This window comes from Liolophura sinensis, chromosome 3, assembly GCF_032854445.1.
Source record: "Liolophura sinensis isolate JHLJ2023 chromosome 3, CUHK_Ljap_v2, whole genome shotgun sequence".
NCBI lineage: Eukaryota > Metazoa > Mollusca > Polyplacophora > Chitonida > Chitonidae > Liolophura > Liolophura sinensis.
In genome coordinates this window covers 3282564-3304750 of record NC_088297.1, presented here as the reverse complement: position 1 = coordinate 3304750, position 22187 = coordinate 3282564, and the positions used below count along the sequence as shown (strand labels likewise).

Sequence of the window (22187 nt, the reverse complement as noted above, 5' to 3'; positions counted from 1 at the left end):
ATGAAATACAAGGCTTGAAATTTGTAACCACACATTGAGAAGACGAGATCATCTTGTCTGTCTTTCATCATGAGAAGGTGGCTATCAACAGAAATTCACTATGTCCATATATAATTTGAACTTCATCAAAAGAGAGTACAGATCTGCGTACTGATATTCATGCGGACAAAGACAGGTTTTACTGTATCGAACGGAAGGCATACATGTAGCTCTATACTAAGATTCGAAACCAATAACCTGAAATACAGCTTTTACTGTATCAAACGGAGGTATACATGTAGCTGTATACTGATTCGAATCCACTAACCCGAAATACAGCTTTCACTTTAACATCAGAAAGTAGCAGTCTATACTAAAAACCACTGGGTCGGAATATATAGTTATCATATCTTGAGATTGATCCGGTCGAAATACAGCTGTTATGTGATTTAACGGAATGTACATGAATATGCGTGTAACTGTATATATATATATATATATATATATATATATATATATATATATATATATATATATATATATATATATATATATATATATATATATATATATATATATATATATATTCCCTCGGCCCAAGTACAGCTTTTACCTTAATAACCAGAAGTAGCGATCTATACTGAAATTCATGTAGTCAAAATATAGGTATTATTTCATGGACACAAGGTATAGAAATATATACATTGATTGATCCGGTCAAAATACAGCTGTTAGGTGATCGAAGAAAATGTCAGTACATTTTGCCTGCTTTTTTACCGATCAGGTCAGGCAGAGTTATCGATAGGGCATCAGTAACACAAGTTGCTAGAAACTGATGAGATCAAAATAACCAAATGACTCCAAATAATCGAACTAACAAAGACAATGTATCCTTATATTTTTTTACCCTTCAGTTTAGCTATATACAAAGATGCATTCGACCCAAATACAGTTAAAATTTCATCAAGAGAAGCTCGCGATATAGAGAAATTCAATCTGCCAAAATATAGCTTGTTTTCATCAGCAATAGGAGGTGTTATATTAGATACACTCGCCTGGATTAAAATCGGCCGTTAAATCCATTTTCAGGCTGATGATCAATTGCATTTTCATCGATCTATATATAACAAATCACCATCTTCATGATTGCGCATTTATTTCTTTTTAATAGAAATGGCTTTTCTTGTAAATGACAACGGATTTATTTCGTTGTATTGATGAAAATGAGATTCGTCATCACTCACGCAACCGGATTTAAAGAAGATTTTTTTTGAACGAGTGAGAGTTTATGAGCGGAATGCAGTTTCCCTCAGTCTAAATATAAAAGTCTGTTTTATCGACGAGAAGCAGGGCCTGTCTAGGCATTACGTGACAAGGACAGGCGGGAAGGGTTCTCCTGAAAGTGATGTCATTCAAGGAAGATTACCGAGTATAAGCTCTTTGCCGTCAAGGCTTTATGAAAACACATCAAACTTGCTTAAAGATAGGGAAGCGATAAATTTCAACTATAAGTATGTTTCGAGCAATACTGATGACTACAGATATAATTTTGATAAAGAATGTTTCGTAACATTCGGGATGCGTATATCCTACCATGACCATGCACTTTGAAGTAAATGCTTTCAAAAATCATTTTCAAAGTTATACTCTAAATGTAATAGCGTATCCATTGAAACACAACACTGTGGTTTCAGTACCGACTAAACAAACAGTGACGCACCATGTGGCTATCACCATGCGCGTGCCAAACAATATCAGAACGATAATAATAATAATAATAATAATAATAATAAATATATATATAGGCCTGCAAAGTTCAAGTATCTGTTATATAAACACAACTCCGAATGAGAACAAGTTGTACATGGCTAAAGTGAGCGCGTTATAAAAACAACATCGAAGTGGGTACGGGTAATAAATTTAGTGACAAAATCTTATATAAATGTCAGATAGAATATTTATACCGACAATTAAAGAGAAGGATGTGTTATTGCAGGTGCGATGGCTTGCCACACTATAAATATAGTTTGAGGGGCCCAGATGTTATAGCGTGCAAGAACGGCACAAAGATTCAGAACCAATGCGATAACTGTGAGCTCAAGTCTATCTCATGCTGGCTTCCTCTCGTGTCGTACGTGAGAAGGCATGACAGCAGCTAGAGGACAGTCGTGGATTCCCACGGGCTCTGACTGATTTCGTATCATTATAATGCTAGCCGTCGTCGTATATAAGTGAAATACTGAAATATAAGTGAGTGCGGTGGAAAACGTCAATTAATTAAATAAATAAATTTAAAAAAATAATAATAATTACACAAAGTGATAGATCTGATAGTCTTACAAAAACTATTACAATATATTGCTGTTACAATAGCAAAAAAAATTTACTTTTCACAATCTCGTGTTCCTATAAAGTTCCAAATTTTATTTTAAAGCTGGTCGCATTATAACATTGTCAGTCTTTAAAATCATTTTAAAACCATACATAAAACAGTAGAAGTGGATGTCTGACACTTTCTGAATAGCGATAATTTGAGCTATCCTATATAGGTAAAGACTGAAAATTTGATTTGATTATATCCAATATGGATTGTTTGTCAAAAAGCCTTAATTTGTAACATACCTGTCTCTGGTCGGTCTGCATAGAATGATAGCTGAAGATACCTGTAACGCAGGAATCTACAAATCACCCATATATATATATATGTATGTCTGTGTGTAGGCCTATGCGCATGAACACACACTGTAAACATCACTTGTATTAATAATAAAGTAACGGACATCCGTGAATCACTAAGAGAGTGCTGTTTCAGGAGCGGTAGAAATCCGTCCTGCAACGAGGAGGCACATTGCATGCACTCTAAGGATTCCTTCATCGTCATTTGACTGAAAAAAATTGTTAAGTACGGCGTTAAACCCCAAGCACTTACTCACTAAGTGACGGATTTCCACCGCTCTTTTATCCAGTGCTGCTTCACTGAGACGCCTTACCGAAGGCAAGCGCCCCCCCCCCCCCCCCCCCCCCCGATCCATTATACTGATACGGGTCAACCAGTCGTTGCACTATCCCCCTCATGCTGAAAGCCAAGCGAGGAAGTTACAACTCCCTCTTGTAGGGTCTTAAGTGTGACCCGACCCAGGAATGACGCTGGATTTACCGCTCCCGAAGCGGACGCTCTGCTGAATCACTAAGTCTACGCTAATTGCACTATGTATGGGACGTACGGGAACTGAGCAAATCACGAATGTAAATTATTTTAATTCTTAATATAAATTTACACGTTAACTCTCCTATTATATTTTATTTATTTATTTGATTAGTGTTTTACGATATACTCAAGAATAAATCACTTATACAACGTCGGCCAGCAGCATGGTGGGAGAAAACCGGGCAGAGCACGGGGGAATCTCACGATCATCCGCATGTTGTTGACAGACCTGGACACGTACGGTTGGAATGGCCTCCGTGGCTCAGCTGGTTAGCGCACTATTGCAACGTAATTTCCCAGAAGCCTCTCAACAATGCAGACGCTGTGAGTGCAAGTCCAGCTCATGCTGGCTTCCTCTCCAACCGTACGTAGGAAGGTCTTTCAGCAACCTGCGGGTGGTCGTGAGTTTCACCCCGGGGTCTGCCCAGTTTCCTCCCACCATAATGCTAGCCGCCGTGCGTACGACGTACGATGACGTACGTACGAACCCCATCGGCCTAATAGATATATAATAAATAAATATATATATATATATATATATATATATATATATATATATATATATATATATATATATATATATAAATATTAGATGTAATATTAGGAAGGTCTGTTAGATGTAACTATAACTAATACCTATATGCAGCTCATATGTCCCCTTAACACCATGGTAGAGTAGAATTAGGTCAGCGAAAAGGACGCTCGAGGGATGCTTGTCTTCCTTCTTGAAAGGACACGCATGAATTACATATTAGACACTCTAGCTTCGATCCTTTCAAGCTTCAAAGAACACGCAGCACCATCCTTTACAGTGAATGCACACGACAATGGTGGACCTTTGGGGCCACATTGTGCAAGCAGAAGCACAGTGACACCACGGATTGTTTTAGATGCTGAACGTGCCAGCTCTAATAATATGTCTACGATGAATATACACGTTGAATCCTACTAAATCTATATCTGCATTTTGTGTGGAAATACGTCATTTACAGTCTGTTACCATCACACCAGAATCTCGAACGTCATGTGCAGTGTTTCACAACATGGCATAAACAGTTCATCGTAAAACGTCAGTGTTTACGGGTTACCTTTGGTAAAGGCACCGAAAACAGTGAAATAAAGTACTTATCAGATGAACGACCATTAAACGCTGTCCTGGAAAATAGCTTGATTTATTTCTTTAGATTTTTTTTTCTAAACGAGTAAAATGCATTTAAAACATAGGATTCAATGATGGAATGCTGGGATCCCAGAGGGTATCAGTGACGTCTCAGAATTACTTTTGGCTTGGAATAATTCATTCCAATGTCCATTTGTTGAATGCGTTTATAGTTCTAAATGTAGCTACATTTTTAATGGTGAAATATAGCAAGCTATGTGTGTCAGACGGCAAAAAGATGAAGTGACATCAATGGGCTCAACATTTTCAGAAAAAGGAGACAGTTTCAAATGCTTTTTACTGGGTCGAAAGATATTCTCAAAAAGTAAATCAAACTATTTTCCCGGACAATATTTAATGGTTTTTTATAGGACGTTTTGTTCATGTAAGAGTTTTTTTTTTTTTTTTTTTGCTTTTCAGTCATAGTCACATTTACATCAGGAAGTTATGACATTTCAGAGGCCATGAAGTCAATCCACTAATACATGTACAAAAAAAGACTCTCGGGACAGGACCATCTTTAAAGTGAACATAACAACCGGACAGAGTCGGTGCCAGTCAACTCGCCAAGAGCTTCCATTTATGATGCATCTTAGCTGACACCTTGCTGGTAATATTAAAATTATTCTTGTCGTGCAGTGCTTTGTCCGTTTTCAAGAAAACTACAAATCGTAGCTGTTTAAAATTTGGCAACAAAATTTTCGTGAATCTTATCTTATGCGTTTTGAATTTTTGTTTTCTTCTATTTCGATTTTTGTCTGGCGGACTACAAAGAGAAGCAGTCAACAGTTTTTAACCTGGTCCAAAAAACGAAAGGAATTTTCTTGGCGAATGAATAAAATTAGCATCAAAAACCCCCATCAAAATAACAATGAAGCGAACAAAAAATAGGGAACAAAATGGATATAAGAAACAGACAAGGAATTTTAACATGAGAATACCACAATGTATTTCTGGTGACAAAAATTATTTAAATCACAAATTTGCCATGATTATTAAATTTGATGTATTAAGCAAAACAATCCGTTTTATACAATAGCTTTACTCATAACAAGTACTGTTTCTTGACTTACAATGTCAAGAATGTTTTTTTTTTGTTTTTTTTTTTTACAATAGCTTACAATTCCATGTATACCAGCATACACAAAATTTTGACACTTCTTATTTTTCTTTTAAATTAAGTTGTATGACAAGATAAAAAAATATGCAGTAATCTGTGCATGTGAAAAAGTACATTACATACACTGTTTGTCTGGAGGAATATCTAATACTTAAAGAAGCCTTCAGTTAGTAAACAAAGTTAAGAAACTCACAAATCACAGGATTGAAACAGTTTGATAATGATGAAGTTTACTGGAACTTGTATTTCACCTGACATTAATAAATATTCACAGAATCAAAACACATACGTTGTAAGCATTTGTAAGAAAGAGTTAGAGGTCTGATGTAAAAAATTGTGCTGAAAAACTAGCTGTAGAAAAAACCATTGAGCAACAATACAAACGATCTTGTGAAAACATAAATAATTAAACAAAATATACAAATAGCTCTTTGGCTTACTTAGTAAGATCTTCAACACGATTCTCTATTATGTAACAGAAAACGTAGCATTCTACCTCCTAAACTGGAGATCGGTTTGATTACCTAGTGTATGGATACAACATAATAAAGATTGACTACATGTAAATTGTGAGTAAAAAAACACCAATGGACTCTCCAGCTACATGTTTCCAGTTTCCAGCTCCAGCTCCAGCTCCAGCTTCCAGCCTCACAGGATCATGCTATTCTGTTTGTCAGTAAACCCCGCTCGTCTTCCAGCAGGGATTCAATACGGTGCCTCTGCAAAATATACTGTACATGTTACAACTAAGTTCCTTTTGATTTTAAAATAATCCCATCAATTGAAATTTGTGATTTCTTAAGACAATTTTATAGACAGAACTTTCAGGTTTTCATGTTCCTAAAATGATTATCCACTTCCCTACATTATGATATTTTACCTAACTTTGGGTTGTTTTCAAGTGACACATTTTGCTCGATTCTCATTGAGCCTTCCACCTTATATGGCCACTGAAGAGTTTTCTGTGAAGTTTGATTCATCTCGTAAAAAAACTTGACACGATGAAATGCATTGGAATTAAAATCCTCATTTTAAAGCCTTTACGTTCGTTTGAAAGTGCATTTTTACAGGCAAAACTTAAAAGGCCAATTGAAAGAGTTTTCTGTGAAGTTTGATTAATCTCTTAGAAAAACTTGAAATGATGAAAGGCACTTGAATAAAAAAAAATCAGTTTAAGGCCTTTATGTGACTTAAACGTAGGATACGCTAGAGAACCGACCTAAAGCTACAGTTCAAAAATATTTAAGGCGAATAATTCATTTTAACCCCTATAAATGAGAAGTCCTGAAAAAACAATATCTTCGTCAGTTTTCTTAAAAGTTTCCTTTTGTAACCTGATAATATTCCTTATGTGACGACGAAGTAGGCAGATGTGACGTCAAGTAAGGGAGTTAGCTGGAATAACTTAATGCGCGTGTGAAGGTGCGACGTCGTTTGTACGACGTGTTCCTGCATGCTGTCACACCGAGACAAACTTTGAATTGACAGAAAACTTTTGTTTTCATATTATTCTCCGTAACTCCGAAACAGTGGTTTTAATACATGCGATTTTTTGAAGATTTAGTAAAGCAATTTATACCATCTTGATCTGTATCATTTAACCCTGCTTTCAGACATACAGGCCTTGACACTGAAGTAGCTCTTTATATTTGAATGGTGTTTTACAGCGTACTCAAGAATATTTCACTTAGAAGACGGCGGCCAGCATTATGGTGGGAGGAAACTGGGCAAAGCCTGGGGGAAACCCATGACCATCCGCAGGTTGCTGGCAGACCTTCCCCCGTATGGCTTGAGAAGCTCTTTAAGAGCCCACTTCAGTTTTCAAACACATTCACCTTAAACACCTTACTTGAATCCTCTTATCGGTACTCTGAGTGCCTAGCAAGGTTTATGTAGTACCAAGCGAAACGACCTTTAGTTAAAGGAAAAGACTCAAAGTAGGTAAAAAAAATAGGTATCAAAGTAGGTATCAATAAATAGACCACTAAAAACTTTGCATAAATATACTTTTATTCATTCTTTTAGATTATTGTGAAAAGAGTGAAAGGCGTTCAAACATTTGAATGCTATGGTGGGTTTTATGGACCACACTATCAGAGTTAAGGGACTCTCACACCACAGGAAGGTTTTCCAACTCTAAACACGACACTGAAACAATGTTTTCAAAAATGCCTTCCTTCTGGTGAACATCAGGAAAAAAGGTGGTGTGATGTCAGAGTTCCTAGATACCTTCAATATGGCTCATAAAGCCCACCACAGTATTCAAGTATTTGAATGCCTTCCATCACTCTTCAGAAAATTTGAAAAAATAAACAAAAGTATTTCTGCGAACAGTGCTCCATTGTCCATATGATGCACCTTATGTACTTTATATGTTAGCTTTTCTTTTACATTCAGGATTGAACTCCAGATCTACTGTTTATGTAGATCACTTACATTGAGCTTGTCCAGGGGGTCTCCAACATCCTTCCGGGTAAGGCTGGAGGGTACAAGAGCCTGCAAGCGGACGGCCTTAAGAGCTGTTGGTTGACAAGCTATCAGATGGCAGATCTCCTGATCCTGGAAGAGTGAATGCAAATGAATTGAGTTGTTGAGATCCCAGCTTTTCCAAGCTTTTCACCCACATTCCCTGCCTTATAGTGCTCCATGCATTCACATGTCCAATAATTTTACCTTCTACATTCACAGTTTCTGAGGAGGTTAACAGCTAATATATCAGCTTATAATAATACACACAAGCCGAGTAATACATACATTTTGTAAAGGTTTATATTCCTAGAATTTTCTATATATATTATTTACTTATTTGACTGGGGCCTATAAATCCTGTCACGGTTTCATCCAGGGATTTGCAGCTGTGTCCTTATTCATGTTATGTGGAGAATAAGACTGACAAGATGTGAAGTCTTTTCTGTCCAGGGAATCTTAATAACATTGTTTACTTCAAGAATATTTAAAATTCACTTCACAATAGCAGGCAGTATAAATACCATGGGTGGAGGAAACCCGAGATCCAGGATAAAAACAAAAACCTTTGGTAACTACATGACAAACTTTTACACCTGCCACATAGAATACTGACTGAAGGTAATCTGTCTCAAGTGAACTTCATGTAACACTACACGAACGAGATAGTCAATCGCTTACATGTATTGCTACCAAGGCCCAGAGAGCAATGAAAGAAGGAAAATCTCGAAAGATCGTTGTTCAAAAAATGGGGCTGAAGCCACATTGCGGCTCAGTTAGTGATTTTAAAGGAAGCAACTTAACAAAAAGGAAAAAATAGAACTTAATTAATTCACCAGGGGCTCACTCCACCAAGCCATTTCTGACTTTAATATAGGTCAAAATGTGAAATACGACATTAAAGCTCATTTTTCGGCCTTAGAAATTAAAATTTCGTCCACCTCATTAATGTTATCTTCAGACAAATGTGTCAAAATTTCACCTTCCAGTACCAAAAAGTAGGTATTATGAAGGAATTTTAAATTCTGACTTATGTCAGGGATTTCTTTGTGGAATCAGCCCCTGGATTACAGTTACATTTACATACAACCTGGGATTAGGATAGACGGATTAGGATAGACGGATTAGGAGAGACGGATTAGGGGAGACAGATTAATCCCAGATACAACATATGTATAACATATAACATTCTTCCCACTGCAAACACTGAGCAAAACTGACTGCATGGAAGTCATAAAGTTCAGTATGACAAATTTGCATATTGCTTTTTCAAAATATCATGACATTTACAATATTCACACCTTTATATGTAAGTATATGTATAGGTACATGCCTTAAGATTTATTTGATTAGTGTTTTATGCCATACTCAAAAATATTTCACTTATACGACGGCGGCCAGCATTATGGTGGGAGGAAACCGGGCAGAACCCAGGGAAATCCACAACCATCCGCAAGTTGCTGGCAGACCTTCCCACGTATGGACGGAGAGGAAGACAGCATGTATACCTTAAGACATCAGGTACAAGTAAATACAAAATGTAATCTGGCTCAAACTGAAAAACTGAAAGCTGATTTATGTTTTGTGCTCTTAATTATAAAGTGAACATGAGAATGCATATGGTGCAAAGACAGCAGCCTGCACTTGCATGCGCTCACCCGATTTGCCTGGTAGCGTAATCTCATAATACGTAGTCGGTTCCTAGCTTCTGCAGCCCTGGAGGACAGGTAAACACAGGTAAACACAGGTAAACACCAACTTATTTCTCAAAATATAAGTGCATTATTAACAGCAACTCAAATAATCAACTTTTGCATTGGCATAAAACAGGAGTTTTTCCTACATGTTATCGTTTCAAAATTAAATCAAGTCACATATTTCCACTTAACAATTTGATCAGCATTAATGTATTAATGTCTGACAGTCAAATAAACATGATAAAACATTACATCTGAGCCAGGATCAATATTTTCAAAACATTTCCACACGTTATTTGTTGGTTCATCAACAGGTTCGTCAATTATGCAAATCAACCTACTTGAGCTGTCCAATTAACTTTGCATTTTTATCTCGTTCCTGTAAATCTTCTTCTGTAATCTCGTCTCTATTTCTGCAAAAAAAACCAAAAAAAAACCCGCAAAGTTAATAAAACAAAATTGAAAACATTTACGGTAATTCTTCAACCTTTTACCATGTTTGCAAGGTGTTTATTCAAGCACATTCTGATGGCACTTGTTTTGTGTAGACTGACAAAATTAAACTTTATGCAAAGCTCTGAAACCGACCAATCCTTTTATTGTCTTCAAAATTAACTTCAAAAAATTTGCATAAATTGGAGTGAAAATTAGTCAGGAATATTAGGGTAACAATAGTAATAACGAAGAAATGACGGCATTATCACAAAGATGTAAAATATTTCACAAGCTTTTGACACCCTGCACAGAATTGGTGATGCCTTGATTTCAATCATTAGTATCACTGAACCCAGATACGAGTCGACTACGGGTTCTAAAACAGTAATTTAACAATATTGTTGTCAACCAGTATTTAAAACGTCTTCCTTGTATTTGGCATTCTGCAGCCAAGGTAAATACGAGCATGACAGCAATAGAATTCAATTAAAAAACAATATGAAATCAGAATTACTTCACTATTATGGGATCGAGTTCCAAGTCACGTCATGTAGCCATTATCAGAGATAAGCCGGGGACATGGCCGACCGATCTTAAAGCTAAACTGCTTTTTTTTTAAACTTCTAGTATGTCTCACATACATGTCATTATCCTAAACTTGCTTTATCCTGATTCTTCAACGTGATAGAGCAACTTTCAGCGCAATTTATGCGCATTTATGCGTATAGATTTTGGAGAAAAAATCACATTGGTTGGATTGGCCAATTTCAAGGGCTTCACCAAAAAGGTATAATTTTATCAGCCTACACAGAATAGAGCATTCGGAACATGCTTGAATAATCACCTTGCAAACATGCGAAACGGTTGAAGAATAACAGTAATCAGTTAACAAAATGTCCATGTATGGCGTACATGTAGCTTTTGTTAGGTAGCGTATATGTTTTAATATGTCGCCTAAGTTTTGTACTAGCTGTCGTAACAAGGGCTTTTAGTAACTGCTGACAGAAATAAATCCACAAATTTAGAAGAGCAAAAGTGTCAGTACCGTTGTTGATTTTTTTTTATCTATCAGTCTCTTTTGACTGTTCCCCTGAGCCTCAGCAGCTACCTTGTCTGGGTCTTCATACTGTGGAGAGCAAAGAAATTGTGTTGAATGTAAAGCTATTAATATCATAATGAGAAAGCTACATTGAGAAGTTGTGTTAAATCCAAAAATATAAATACTGTACTGTACATGGAGAGAAGAGAAATTGTGCCACAGCCAAAAACATAAAATACTGTATTGTACATGGAGAGAAGAGAATTGTGTCACAGCCAAAAACATAAATACTGTATTGTACATGGAGAGACGAGAATTCTGTCACAGCCAAAAACATAAATATTGCACTGAACACGGAGAGAAGAGAAATTGTGTCACAGCCAAACACACAAATACTGTACTGTATGGAGAGAGAGGAGAAATTGTCTCAAATCCAAACACACAAATATTGTACTCTACATGGAGAGAGGAGGAACTATGTCAAATCCAAATGCACAAATATTGTACTGTATATGAAGAGGGGAGAAATTGTGTCAAATCCAAAAAAACAAATATTGTAATCTACATGGAAAGAAGAGAAAGTGTGTCAATTCCAAAAAAATAAATATTGTACTGTACATGGAGAGAAGAGAAAGTGTGTCAAATCCAAAAACATAAAGAGTGTACTGTACATGGAGAGAAGAAGAACTTCCTCCTTTAATGTGTTAGGTGCGACCTGACTCAGGACTGACCTTGGATCTCCTGCTCCCAAAGCAGACACTCTACTAACTGAGATATCAGGACCGGTGCATGTACACAGTTACACACATGAACATCCACAGTCATACATTGTGTACAAGGGAGTTGTTTTCCAGTGGCTATATAGGTGCGTATGACATCACTAATCCATGAGTTAAGCAAAGATCTACCTTTATGTGGCAAACAGATCTGACTCTGATAAGGTGTCTATGCAATTTAGGAGCACACAAACCAGTGACATCATGCCTGAAGCATCAGCGACAGAGCCGCCATCCTGCATGTCAACTAAGGTCCATCTTCCCATGCTCAAAAGCTATCACTCATCATAATTAAAGGAGACACTTTATAGTCATGTTAGTATTCATTTATTTAGTTATTTGATTGGGGCAAAAAAATTTCACAAACACAACGGCAGCTAGCATTCTGATGGGGAGAAAACCAGGCTCTGGGGAAACCCTTAACCATCTGCACGTTGACATTCCCATGCAGGACCGGAGAGGTCTGAACTTGAATTCTGAGCGACCACAGTAATGGGAGGCTCCTACATGCATGTCATTTTGCTGTACTAGAACGCTAACCAATATGCCATGGACATTCTTAATAAAACTATTATATGATGTTCTTACAGCCAGGTATCTGCTCCTCTGCAGTGGTGTCAGTTTCTTCAGCTCAGATGGTCCCAGCTTCTTCCAGTTCCTGGGGTGGAATTTACCCCTCGACCCTTGCACCTCCCCTGCCCCGTGTCCCTTGTTTATGGGGGGTAGAGTGTCCTAGTAAAATCACATACATGTAATATATAGTAAATGGTGTCAACAGGTAACTGTAAACCATCTGCATGAACCATGCTGCCTGTCCCTAAGCTGATGGGATGACACGAGGCTTAATTTGCTTTTGTCACATCTGCACGCATTGCACATGAATGTCTACACCTATACATAACGATCATCATTAATATGCGTCCAACTTGTATTTTCTTTGACCCTCTTAAGCACATACTTCGGCCCACATCTACCTGTGAATAATCATTATCGTTATCCCTATAGCCTTTTAAGTCATGCCAATCAAAGATAACTAACTGTCTGTTATAAAATGCCCATACTGACTTTAGTATAAATGTTTTACAGCCACGAAGGCTTATCCTTATATTAACTGTTCTTGGAGTAGTGCCAGAGTTCTGCCACATAGCACCTTTGGCACGTATAGTGTGTCTCCTGTGAAAGTACTGACCTCCACAAAGATGCTTGCTACAATATTGGCACCTTTATTCCTTAGCAGCCTGCTGGTCTAGAAGAAAAAACCTCATGTAAAATGAAACCAACCCATAGACAGCGACTGTGTCCTGTATTTGAGCCATGACAGGTGACTTTCGTAGCATTTGACCCAGTTTATTTTTTAAGGCTTTATTTATTTGTTTGTTTGATTGGTGTTTTACCCCGCACTCAATAATATCTCACTTGCATGACGGCAGCCAGCATTATGGCAGGAGGAAACCGGACTCGTGGGAAACCCACAACCATCCGCAGGTTGCTGATAGGCCTACCCACACACTCCATACACAGGACGCGACATTGTTTGCACCCACGTCCATTGTGATGGCTAGGTTTCCTTTTAACTGTGGATGTTGATCTGTACTTTCACAGGTGACACACTATATGTGTCCAAGGTGCAAAGAGGAAAAACTCTGGCACTACTCCAAGGAAAGTAAATATGAGGATGCATGACAGCAGTGAAGTACCTTCAAAATAATATTGGAGCGAAGACACCATTATGCGCAGGACTACTTGCTAACAAACACAATTAGCCTAAACCCTCAGTGAGTACCGGGTATGCATTAACAATGGTATAGACCACTACTAGCCCCGAAAGACTTTGAACCACTCCTTTTCTTATACTGGCCTAGCGTCTTTGAAGTCTTGGTGCTAAGAGTGATAATTTCGTTTTCAGCGAATGTCTAGGCCGAGTGCCTCTGCTATCGAACAAGTCTCGTGCAAATAAAAGACACCAACCTAAAGACTTGTTTTCCACACCACCACACCTCCACCATATGCCCCTATTCACTTTACAATGAATTTATTATAGCCATGAAATCTTCCACAGCACACACCCCTTGGCCACTACCGCCATCTTCCCATTGTTCCACGATGAATCAGGACATGCGCATGGCTGGTCAAAAGGAGTGTGTACTGTGGAAGAGGCCAAGGAGTGTATGCCATGAAAGCCTTCATGACTATAATAAATCTACTCTAAAGTGAGCAGGGGCATATGATGACAATCAGCCTAAATGTTCGTTGAGTATGGAAATAAGATTGTTAGCATGGAGACTCCAGTGATGCTAGGCCAGAAAAAGAAAATTGAGGAGGGAGACTTTCAGGGGTTATCGGCCACTACAAGAACATAAGTTGGTGTCTTTCGATCGAATGTACACTTTACCATTCGGAAGTTGGAGGTCACGTGACCACCCTTTTGTGTCAAAAACAAAATGGCCGGCCAATGTTAAAGCACTGGGGAAAAGTTCACTCTTTGCCCCTTCGTTAGTGACCAGTAAGGCCTAGTTGTACAAAATAATGTCACGAAAGCTCTGCAGAAATGCTATATCTGGAAAGCTGAAAATTATACACATCCAACGGATACAAGATCGCTGACAGAGATTCAATAATAGGTCTTTTCCTATGCAATAATGTTGACAGGAACATTTTCGTCACCCACAGCATTTGTTACTGAGGAGATCACATGGTCTCTAGCTTCTTACAGGATTTTACAATACTTTAAAAAAAAAAAAATCAAAGTATAATTTTTCTTAGCTCAGCTCCCATACATAATAATATGCGTGGTATAGTATTTAATGTTCTATAAATAGGACACATGTCGAGGAAAATTGACTTTATGAGTTACTATAGTTTCATTTATGAGTTCATTCTTGGACTGCTGAGTGTTGCATGATAGCATCTGTATCAAAACATCAATGATGAGTGAACTGAATAAAATGGCAGTGGACTCATTGAGAAAATCAGCCTGATCAAAACAAAATAACAAGACTCACCCCCATTACGCCCCTTTCTACTTTTCGGTGTAGGTTAAATAGATGGACCGACTCGGATTCCGTAAATCCTTCGCCGTTCCCAGCGACATTAGAAGATGTCTTTTCAACGCCTCACGTTTAGCAATTTGTCCGCCATTGCAATCGTCAGTTGCCAAGCAACAGTGAGCGGATACATCAAAAAACGTAACGTCTTTATAGATCCGATAAAACTATATTTGACATGATGCTATTGCAATGTAATTTCTAGCAAAAACGAGTTTCGTTGCACGAACTAAAAAAATTGCTTTTAATTGACTAAATTTGACAGTTTGTTGAGATATTTTCTGTGTTTTATTTTAAATACGTCGATTTTAAAGTGTTGTAATGAACTTTATTGGTTATAGTTTTACTGAACCCCCGAGTTCTCGCGAGAGTGGGCGAACCTGTCTTGTTGGAACTTTGCGGAAATATGTGAAGAAACACTAGGTTTGTGATTCAATGTGCGTTCCATATGGTGCACGTTCATTGCGGATATTTTCATTTTGCCCTTTAGCACACATGCCAATGCATCATGACTGATTGCCAAAATTGCTGCTTTCCAGTAAATAATCGTTTCATGCATGTCGTTGTTGTTGTTGCACTTGTGTATTATTCAACAGAAAAAAATGCTTAAACACATGGAGTGTTGAACACAAAACATTGGATCTGAGACCGGGCATACCGTCGCTCAGACTGGCTTTTAGACTGCGCTACTGTGTATCTGTAACTGCCTGTACTAGACATCGTGAATTCGTGATATGCGTGTTCGAAATAACTTAATAGAAATAACCGATTTCAGCGGATTTGAGGAGAAATCTGTTTGTTTAAGTGTCTAATCTTTCGCCTAATTGGACGAAGCCAATCGATTTACCAATGGGAGGTTAGATACTACAAGAAATTTCAGCTGATTTTGCTGGATAAGATTCTCTTCCCTGGCACTGACCTTTTGCAAGTTTGCCCATCAATACATGAGATCGTCAGATCAAGCTGAATTGGTACACGTTATGTGACTTGACCATGACAGTTTCATTAAACACGTTAAGTTTCTGTGTTTGATAAAATTATGGCCATTTTTGAAAACGGGTATGTGGCTAATTTACCACGACAGATTGCACATCCAGTTTCAGCTTTGTTGCCAATGTGCAACAAAATTTTGGCCATTTAAACCATTCTCCTCTGACCAATGGGAAGGCAGACTCACATTGAGCATCATTTGAAAAAAAAAAGAAAAGGGAATAAATTTGATAAATCCCTTCATAAGTTACTGTCTCAGTATTGTGAGAGCTTCTGCATCTACTATAATCTTGTTTGCAGGTTTGTTGTATTTATTAATGCAAACATGGCAGTGGGAGGGCTGGTGAGAAAACTGTTCAGTTTCCTGATGGTGTTGCTATCTCCCCTGAAACGACTTATGTGTTGGATGGGACGACGGCGAAAGAATTCAGGGACAATTCTGCCTTTAGCCAATCACTATCCTCCTCCTGATATATCTCAGAGTGTACCCAGCAATGAGGTAAGAAACTTTTGATATCCGTTAAAAGTAAAGACAGCAAATAGTATATCCTGAGTTATTTAGAAAGAAATGTGAAAACAGACCTAAATGGCTATGGACATTTTTTTCTGAGCTGCTTTGCAACTCAGTAAATCATTGTTTAATCAGAAATCCGTATGAAGCCAAGGGATAGGCCATGTTCAAGCAACTGGAAACTTGATTGGTTATAATTGGTAACATTTCAGTTGTCTGAATGTAGTGGATTTGACTTCCTTTAAACTGCGATATCGTCGTTGTGCTACATAATAAAACAAAAAGTTTGTTCTGTAAACTTCCTGCGGGATATTTTATCAGTGCAGGTATACATTTGCATTGTCCTATGAATGCTGGTATCTTTTTCATGGGGAATTAATTACTGTACTTCACCTGTAGTTTAGCAATTCACAAGTGATACATTCTGAAGGATTCATCGACCTTAACTAGGACTCCTTAATTTTTTTCTCTATATGAAGTTTGTTTAATTTCATACAAGAAAAAAATTAACTGTTTGCATCAAGAGTATCATTTTAAGGCCTTGAGTGCTTTTGAAAATGCATCTTTACATACGGGTACCAAACCTTAGGTAAAAATACAGTAGTTTCACTTGCTAAGAATTTCCTGGGTACACAGAACATCATTTAAAGATGCCTGGAAGAAGTGCTAAAAAGGTTGTTTTTCCCTTTGCAGACTGAGCTTGAACCTTGGGACAGCTGGGGAGGGGGAGACAATTCAGCCAATCACCAGTACATTGACAGTAACCCCTCCCATCAAGAGGAGGAGACAGAAGTGGATTTCTTTCGCGATATGAAACCAGAAGTTCGGAAAACCAAAAAAGTAAGTGCAGACTCTGCTGCTAAGTTTGTGGGGGGGGGTGGGTGCGGGGGGTTGTGTGTGTGCAGAACTGGAGAAAGTGAGACATTGTGAGCAGGATTATATCCGAGATTTTAAAGTTGTGTTCTTATTTACAAAAATTAAATGACTGAGCACAGAAAAGGGCGGGCTGCAAAATTCGCCTTGACCATCAGACTGTAAGTTAGCGCCTCTTAATGAGATAAAATCCACTGTTTTTCTGTGCCTTTATTTTTTGGATGAATTTGAGTGGTTTTTCCTAGTTTTGGTGGCACAGCCCCAAAGACAGGAACAAAACCGCAGTCTGTTATAAATGCCTGTGATAGGCGTTCATAAGCACATATTCACAACACAACTAATAGGCGCATCTGTGTCCACCCTGGTAGTTCTTTAAGATTCTCACTGAAGAAGTCTTCACTTCTGCTGAGCAGAGTTGCTTCTGGACTGGTATCAGGTGTTTCATCTGGTCTTGTAGACTGAATTTTTGTCAAACAAGGAATCTAGCATCTGATTATTGTCTTCTTTCGGCGTTTTTTTCATGTCGGCATGTTGCAGCCTTGCCATGTTTTCTGTCCCACCATTATCGCGCCATTTGGTCAAAGCAGTTTTTACACATTATTTCTTATTTTAACCTCTGTGCGTAGAATTTAGCAGTGTCAGTAGGAGAGCAAACCTTCCTGTTATTATGGAGTTAACTCCCCGCCATGGGTGAGAAATGATGAACTCAGAGATGGATAAATATGAAAGAAAACGCCCAAGTTCAAGTTTTAATAATTTTCTTTGATTGTTTGAATCAAGTTGCTATGGTTTTTTTTTTTTAAAAAGTTGAGTTTTTAAAGCGTCTAGTTTAGGGACACAGGAAGGCCGTAGATCACACCCTGCTGAGACTGATAGAGATGAATATGTCCAAAATCAAGAAATGTCAATAAGTTTAAATTTTTGAATGGGCCATTTCAGACATCGCAATATCAGAAATTTAAACTTCTTCATATTTACTGAACAGGAATGAACAAAGTCTAGATAAAAAAATTTCAATATTTCTGTTAAAGCTACTTTAAACTTGCACATATTGTTGGGGTATCAAAACTTAAAAAACAGAGAAAATTAAACAGCCTTTTTTCTTTCCCCCAAGAAAACCACTTTTCTCAACAATTGTATGAACCTCTGGGAAATATATTTGTTGTCTAAAGTATTATAGAATTGATTTTCCCAATTAATATTTATGCTTATATTCATAGCTAAAGGGGTTAGTTAAGATACAAATGTATATATATCTATACACATTCTGATATACTTATTTTAGCTTATTAAAATATTTCTGAAAAATAAAATGCACCAGACTTACAATAAGAATCTTATTAACTTTAATAACCAAAAACTTAATTTTTCTGTGGCTTTTTTCATGCAGATATTTATACGTAAGAAAGAGGATCCTACCCCAATGTATCAGTCTGGGTTGTCTAGTCGACTGGCTATGACCTCAGAAGTTCCAGCAACGGTAGGTGCACTAATGTTCAGACGATTTTCGTTCAGTTCTGCCAACGATGCAGAAGTTCTGAGTCTTCTGGCTGGACATGCTTTCCTCATATTTGGAAAGATGTTTCCCACTTGTGGATAGGCCATTGCTGGCACATTCAGCTATACCATTGGTCTTACTAGGCCAGTCAGCCTCCGCTATTAACACGGTTGGGGTCTACTCTGATACATGGCACCGTTCTTTGGTATATACTGATAACTTTTGGTTTCCTTCATTTCACCCCAAAAATGACTGCCATGGTATAAGTGAAAAATTCTTGAATATTAAATCAATTTTCAAACAAATCAAACAAATAAATTAATAGAAGAATCTGAATTTAGTGCAAGCTTTTAACAGTGCTTGTGAAATTTGGCATATAAGAAAGCATGGATGACTGCTGGCATTTTACCACTCTACCTCTGCTGAAAGAACTAACAAATCTGATACTAATGGCTAATTAACATGATCCAGAGTCATTTCCAGTGGAAACGATTATAATATTGTAAGCTGGAACATGTCGTTCTTGTATAAAAGTAAAAAATATTCGTGGGTATGACGTAACACACCAGTCAAATAAATAAATAAATCAATAGATGTTACCATGAACATTGTGGTTAATTACATACAACATTTTACCAGATTTGTTCATAGAGATCGTGTTTGAAGTATGGAAACTATTTATGGTCCACATGTGGGCAGTTGGTGACATCAGGTATTGCTGAAGTAGATTTTATTTCATTGGAAATACGAGGCTGCGTAGCTGGCAGACTGCTTCTGTGTAAGTTATGTGAATTTTATAAAAACACCTCTAGTTCCATCAGTGAAAATTTGTAATCGTTTGCCAAGGTATTTTACTCGTACCAAGTGTTCATTCGCTAAGATGGATTACACCACTTTTGACTTATACCAGAAAATCTGGTTTCTTGTCTGGTTTGTATGTGTACATTTGTCTGATTTTAGGGCCCTGATCTGGGAACATGGGATGAGTCGGAGAATGCTTGGGGAGAGGAGATCAGAGAAGATTTAACCTGGGAGGCTCAGGCAGCGATACGGGAGAAACGTAAAGCTGAGAGGGAGCAGAGGCATTTGGCTCAGCAGAAAAAGAAATACGAGCGAGAAGCTCACAAAATGAACAAAAGAGACACCCATTTATCAGCTGTGAAACTGTCATGACACAGGTGGAATTGATATCCTTGTGTACGGCAGTGATTTGAGGGCTGTCTGGTATGTCCTTGAGTGTCGTCCAAAACGGTGGTTTTATATTACTTACACTGTAAATAAATTCTCTTGGGAGTTTGGTGTAACTGTGTTGGAAGCTGAGCTTAAACCTTGCTGAGAATACTCGGTAAACTGTGACGTGAACACTGAGTTAATCTTGATGAGAAAGCTGTGTGAATATAGATGGTAAAGCTGGATGAATCTCTAGGGGAACACTGCATGAATCTTGATGGGAACACAGGGTGTACCTTGATGGGAACATTGGATGAGTCTTGATGGGAATACTGGGTGTACCTTGATTGGAACACTGGGTGTACCTTGATGGGAACACTGGATGAACCTTGATGGAAACATTGGATGAGTCTTGATGGGAACACTGGATGAACCTTGATGGAAACATTGGATAAGTCTTGAAGGAAACATTGGGTGAGTCTTGATGGGAACACTGGGTGTACCTTGATGGAAACATTGGATGAGTCTTGAAGGAAACATTGGGTGAGTCTTGATGGGAACACTGGGTGTACCTTGATGGAAACATTGGATGAGTCTTTTTTGGAAACATTGGATGGACCTTGATGGAACACTGGGTGTACCTTGATGGGAACACTGGGTATACCTTGATGGGAACACTAGATGAACTTTGATGGAAACATTGGATGAGTCTTGATGGGAAACATTGGATGAGTCTTGATGGGAACATTGGATGAGTCTTGATGGGAACACTGGGTGTACCTTGATGGAAACATTGAATGAAACTTGATGGGAATACTGGGTGTACCTTGATGGAAACATTGAATGAACCTTGATGGGAACACTGGGTGTACCTTGATGGAAACATTGGATGAGTCTTGATGGGAACACTGGGTGTGTCTTGATGGGAACACTGGGTGTGTCTTGATGGGAACACTGGGTGTACCTTGATGGAAAACATTGGATGAGGCCTTGAAGGAAACATTGGGTGAGTCTTGATGAGAACACTGATGAACCTTGTTGGAAACATTGGATGGACCTTGATGGGAACACTGGGTGTACCTTGATGGAAACATTGGATGAGTCTTGATGGGAACATTGGATGAGTCTTGATGGGAACACTGGGTGTACCTTGAATGGAAACATTGAATGAGCCTTGATGGAAAACTGGGTGTACCTTGATGAAAATATTGGATGAGTCTTGATGGGAACACTGGTGTACCTTGATGGAAACATTGAATGAACCTTGATGGAAACATTGGATGAGTCTTGATGGGAACACTGGGTGTGTCTTGATGGAACACTGGGTGTACCTTGATTTGAACACTGGGTGTACTTTGATGGGAAACACTAGATGAACCTTGATGGAAACATTGGATGAGTCTTGATGGACACATTGGATGAGTCTTGATTGGGAACACTGGGTGTACCTTGATGGAAACATTGGATGAGTCTTGAAGGAAACATTGGGTGAGTCTTGATGGGAACACTGGGTGTACCTTGATGGAAACATTGGATGAGTCTTGAAGGAAACATTGGGTGAGTCTTGATGGCAACACTGGGTGTACCTTGATGGAAACATTGGATGAGTCTTGATGGAAACATTGGATGACTCTTGATGAAACATTGATGAGTCTTGATGGAAACATTGGATGAGTCTTGATGGGAACACTGGGTGTACCTTGATGGAAACATTGAATGGACCTTGATGGGAACACTGGGTGTACCTTGATGGAAACATTGGATGAGTCTTGTTGGGAACACTGGGTGTACCTTGATGGAAACATTGAATGAACCTTGAAGGGAAAACTGGGTGTACCTTGTGGAAACATTGGATGAGTCTTGATGGGAGCACTGGGTGTACCTTGATGGAAACATTGAATGAACCTTGATGGGAACACTGGGTGTACCTTGATGGAAACATTGGATGAGTCTTGATGGGAACACTGGTGTACCTTGATGCGAACACTGGGTGTACCTGGATTGGAACACTGGGTGTACCTGGATTGGAACACTGGGTGTACCTTGATGGAAACATTGAATGAACCTTGATGGGAACACTGGTGTACCTTGATGGAAACATTGGATGAGTCTTGATGGGAACACTGGGTGTACCTTGATGGAAACATTGGATGAGTCTTGATGGGAACACTGGGTGTAGCTTGATGCGAGCACTGGGTGTACCTGGATTGGAACACTGGGTG

General features: G+C 38.3%; 2 protein-coding genes across 3 annotated transcripts; one reads left to right on the top strand and one right to left on the bottom strand.

Annotated features, from left to right (window-relative positions):
* Positions 1-5305: 5305 nt before the first annotated feature.
* LOC135464162 (protein LKAAEAR1-like) lies at positions 5306-15017 on the bottom strand. The gene is made up of 7 exons (XM_064741662.1): positions 14882-15017; positions 12468-12611; positions 11096-11190; positions 9971-10042; positions 9591-9648; positions 7903-8025; positions 5306-6185 (listed from the first exon to the last, which is right to left on the bottom strand). Exons 1-7 carry the CDS (start codon positions 14885-14887, stop codon positions 6123-6125), a joined length of 561 nt encoding a protein of 186 aa, XP_064597732.1. The 5' UTR covers positions 14888-15017; the 3' UTR covers positions 5306-6122.
* Positions 15018-15296: 279 nt separating this feature from the next.
* LOC135464046 (receptor-binding cancer antigen expressed on SiSo cells-like) lies at positions 15297-20917 on the top strand. Of its 2 annotated transcripts, none has more exons than XM_064741521.1 (5): positions 15297-15346; positions 16214-16412; positions 17118-17264; positions 18688-18777; positions 19756-20917. In XM_064741521.1, exons 2-5 carry the CDS (start codon positions 16239-16241, stop codon positions 19966-19968), a joined length of 624 nt encoding a protein of 207 aa, XP_064597591.1. In that variant the 5' UTR covers positions 15297-15346; positions 16214-16238; the 3' UTR covers positions 19969-20917. The 2 variants fall into 2 exon arrangements, with proteins under 2 accessions (XP_064597591.1, XP_064597590.1); XM_064741520.1 differs by having other exon boundaries at positions 15317-15360.
* The last annotated feature ends 1270 nt before the right edge of the window (positions 20918-22187 follow it).

Excerpts from the sequence above, each read along its gene's own strand:
- LOC135464162 (XM_064741662.1), bottom strand. Across the intron at positions 10,043-11,095 it reads ACAACGGTACTGACACTTTT|AAATAGAGACGAGATTACAG; the intron begins GCTCTTCTAAAT and ends TTTTTTTTGCAG. Across the intron at positions 6,186-7,902 it reads ACCCCCTGGACAAGCTCAAT|AGGCACCGTATTGAATCCCT; the intron begins GTAAGTGATCTA and ends TATATTTTGCAG.
- LOC135464046 (XM_064741520.1), top strand. Across the intron at positions 16,413-17,117 it reads AGAGTGTACCCAGCAATGAG|ACTGAGCTTGAACCTTGGGA; the intron begins GTAAGAAACTTT and ends TTCCCTTTGCAG. Across the intron at positions 18,778-19,755 it reads CCTCAGAAGTTCCAGCAACG|GGCCCTGATCTGGGAACATG; the intron begins GTAGGTGCACTA and ends GTCTGATTTTAG.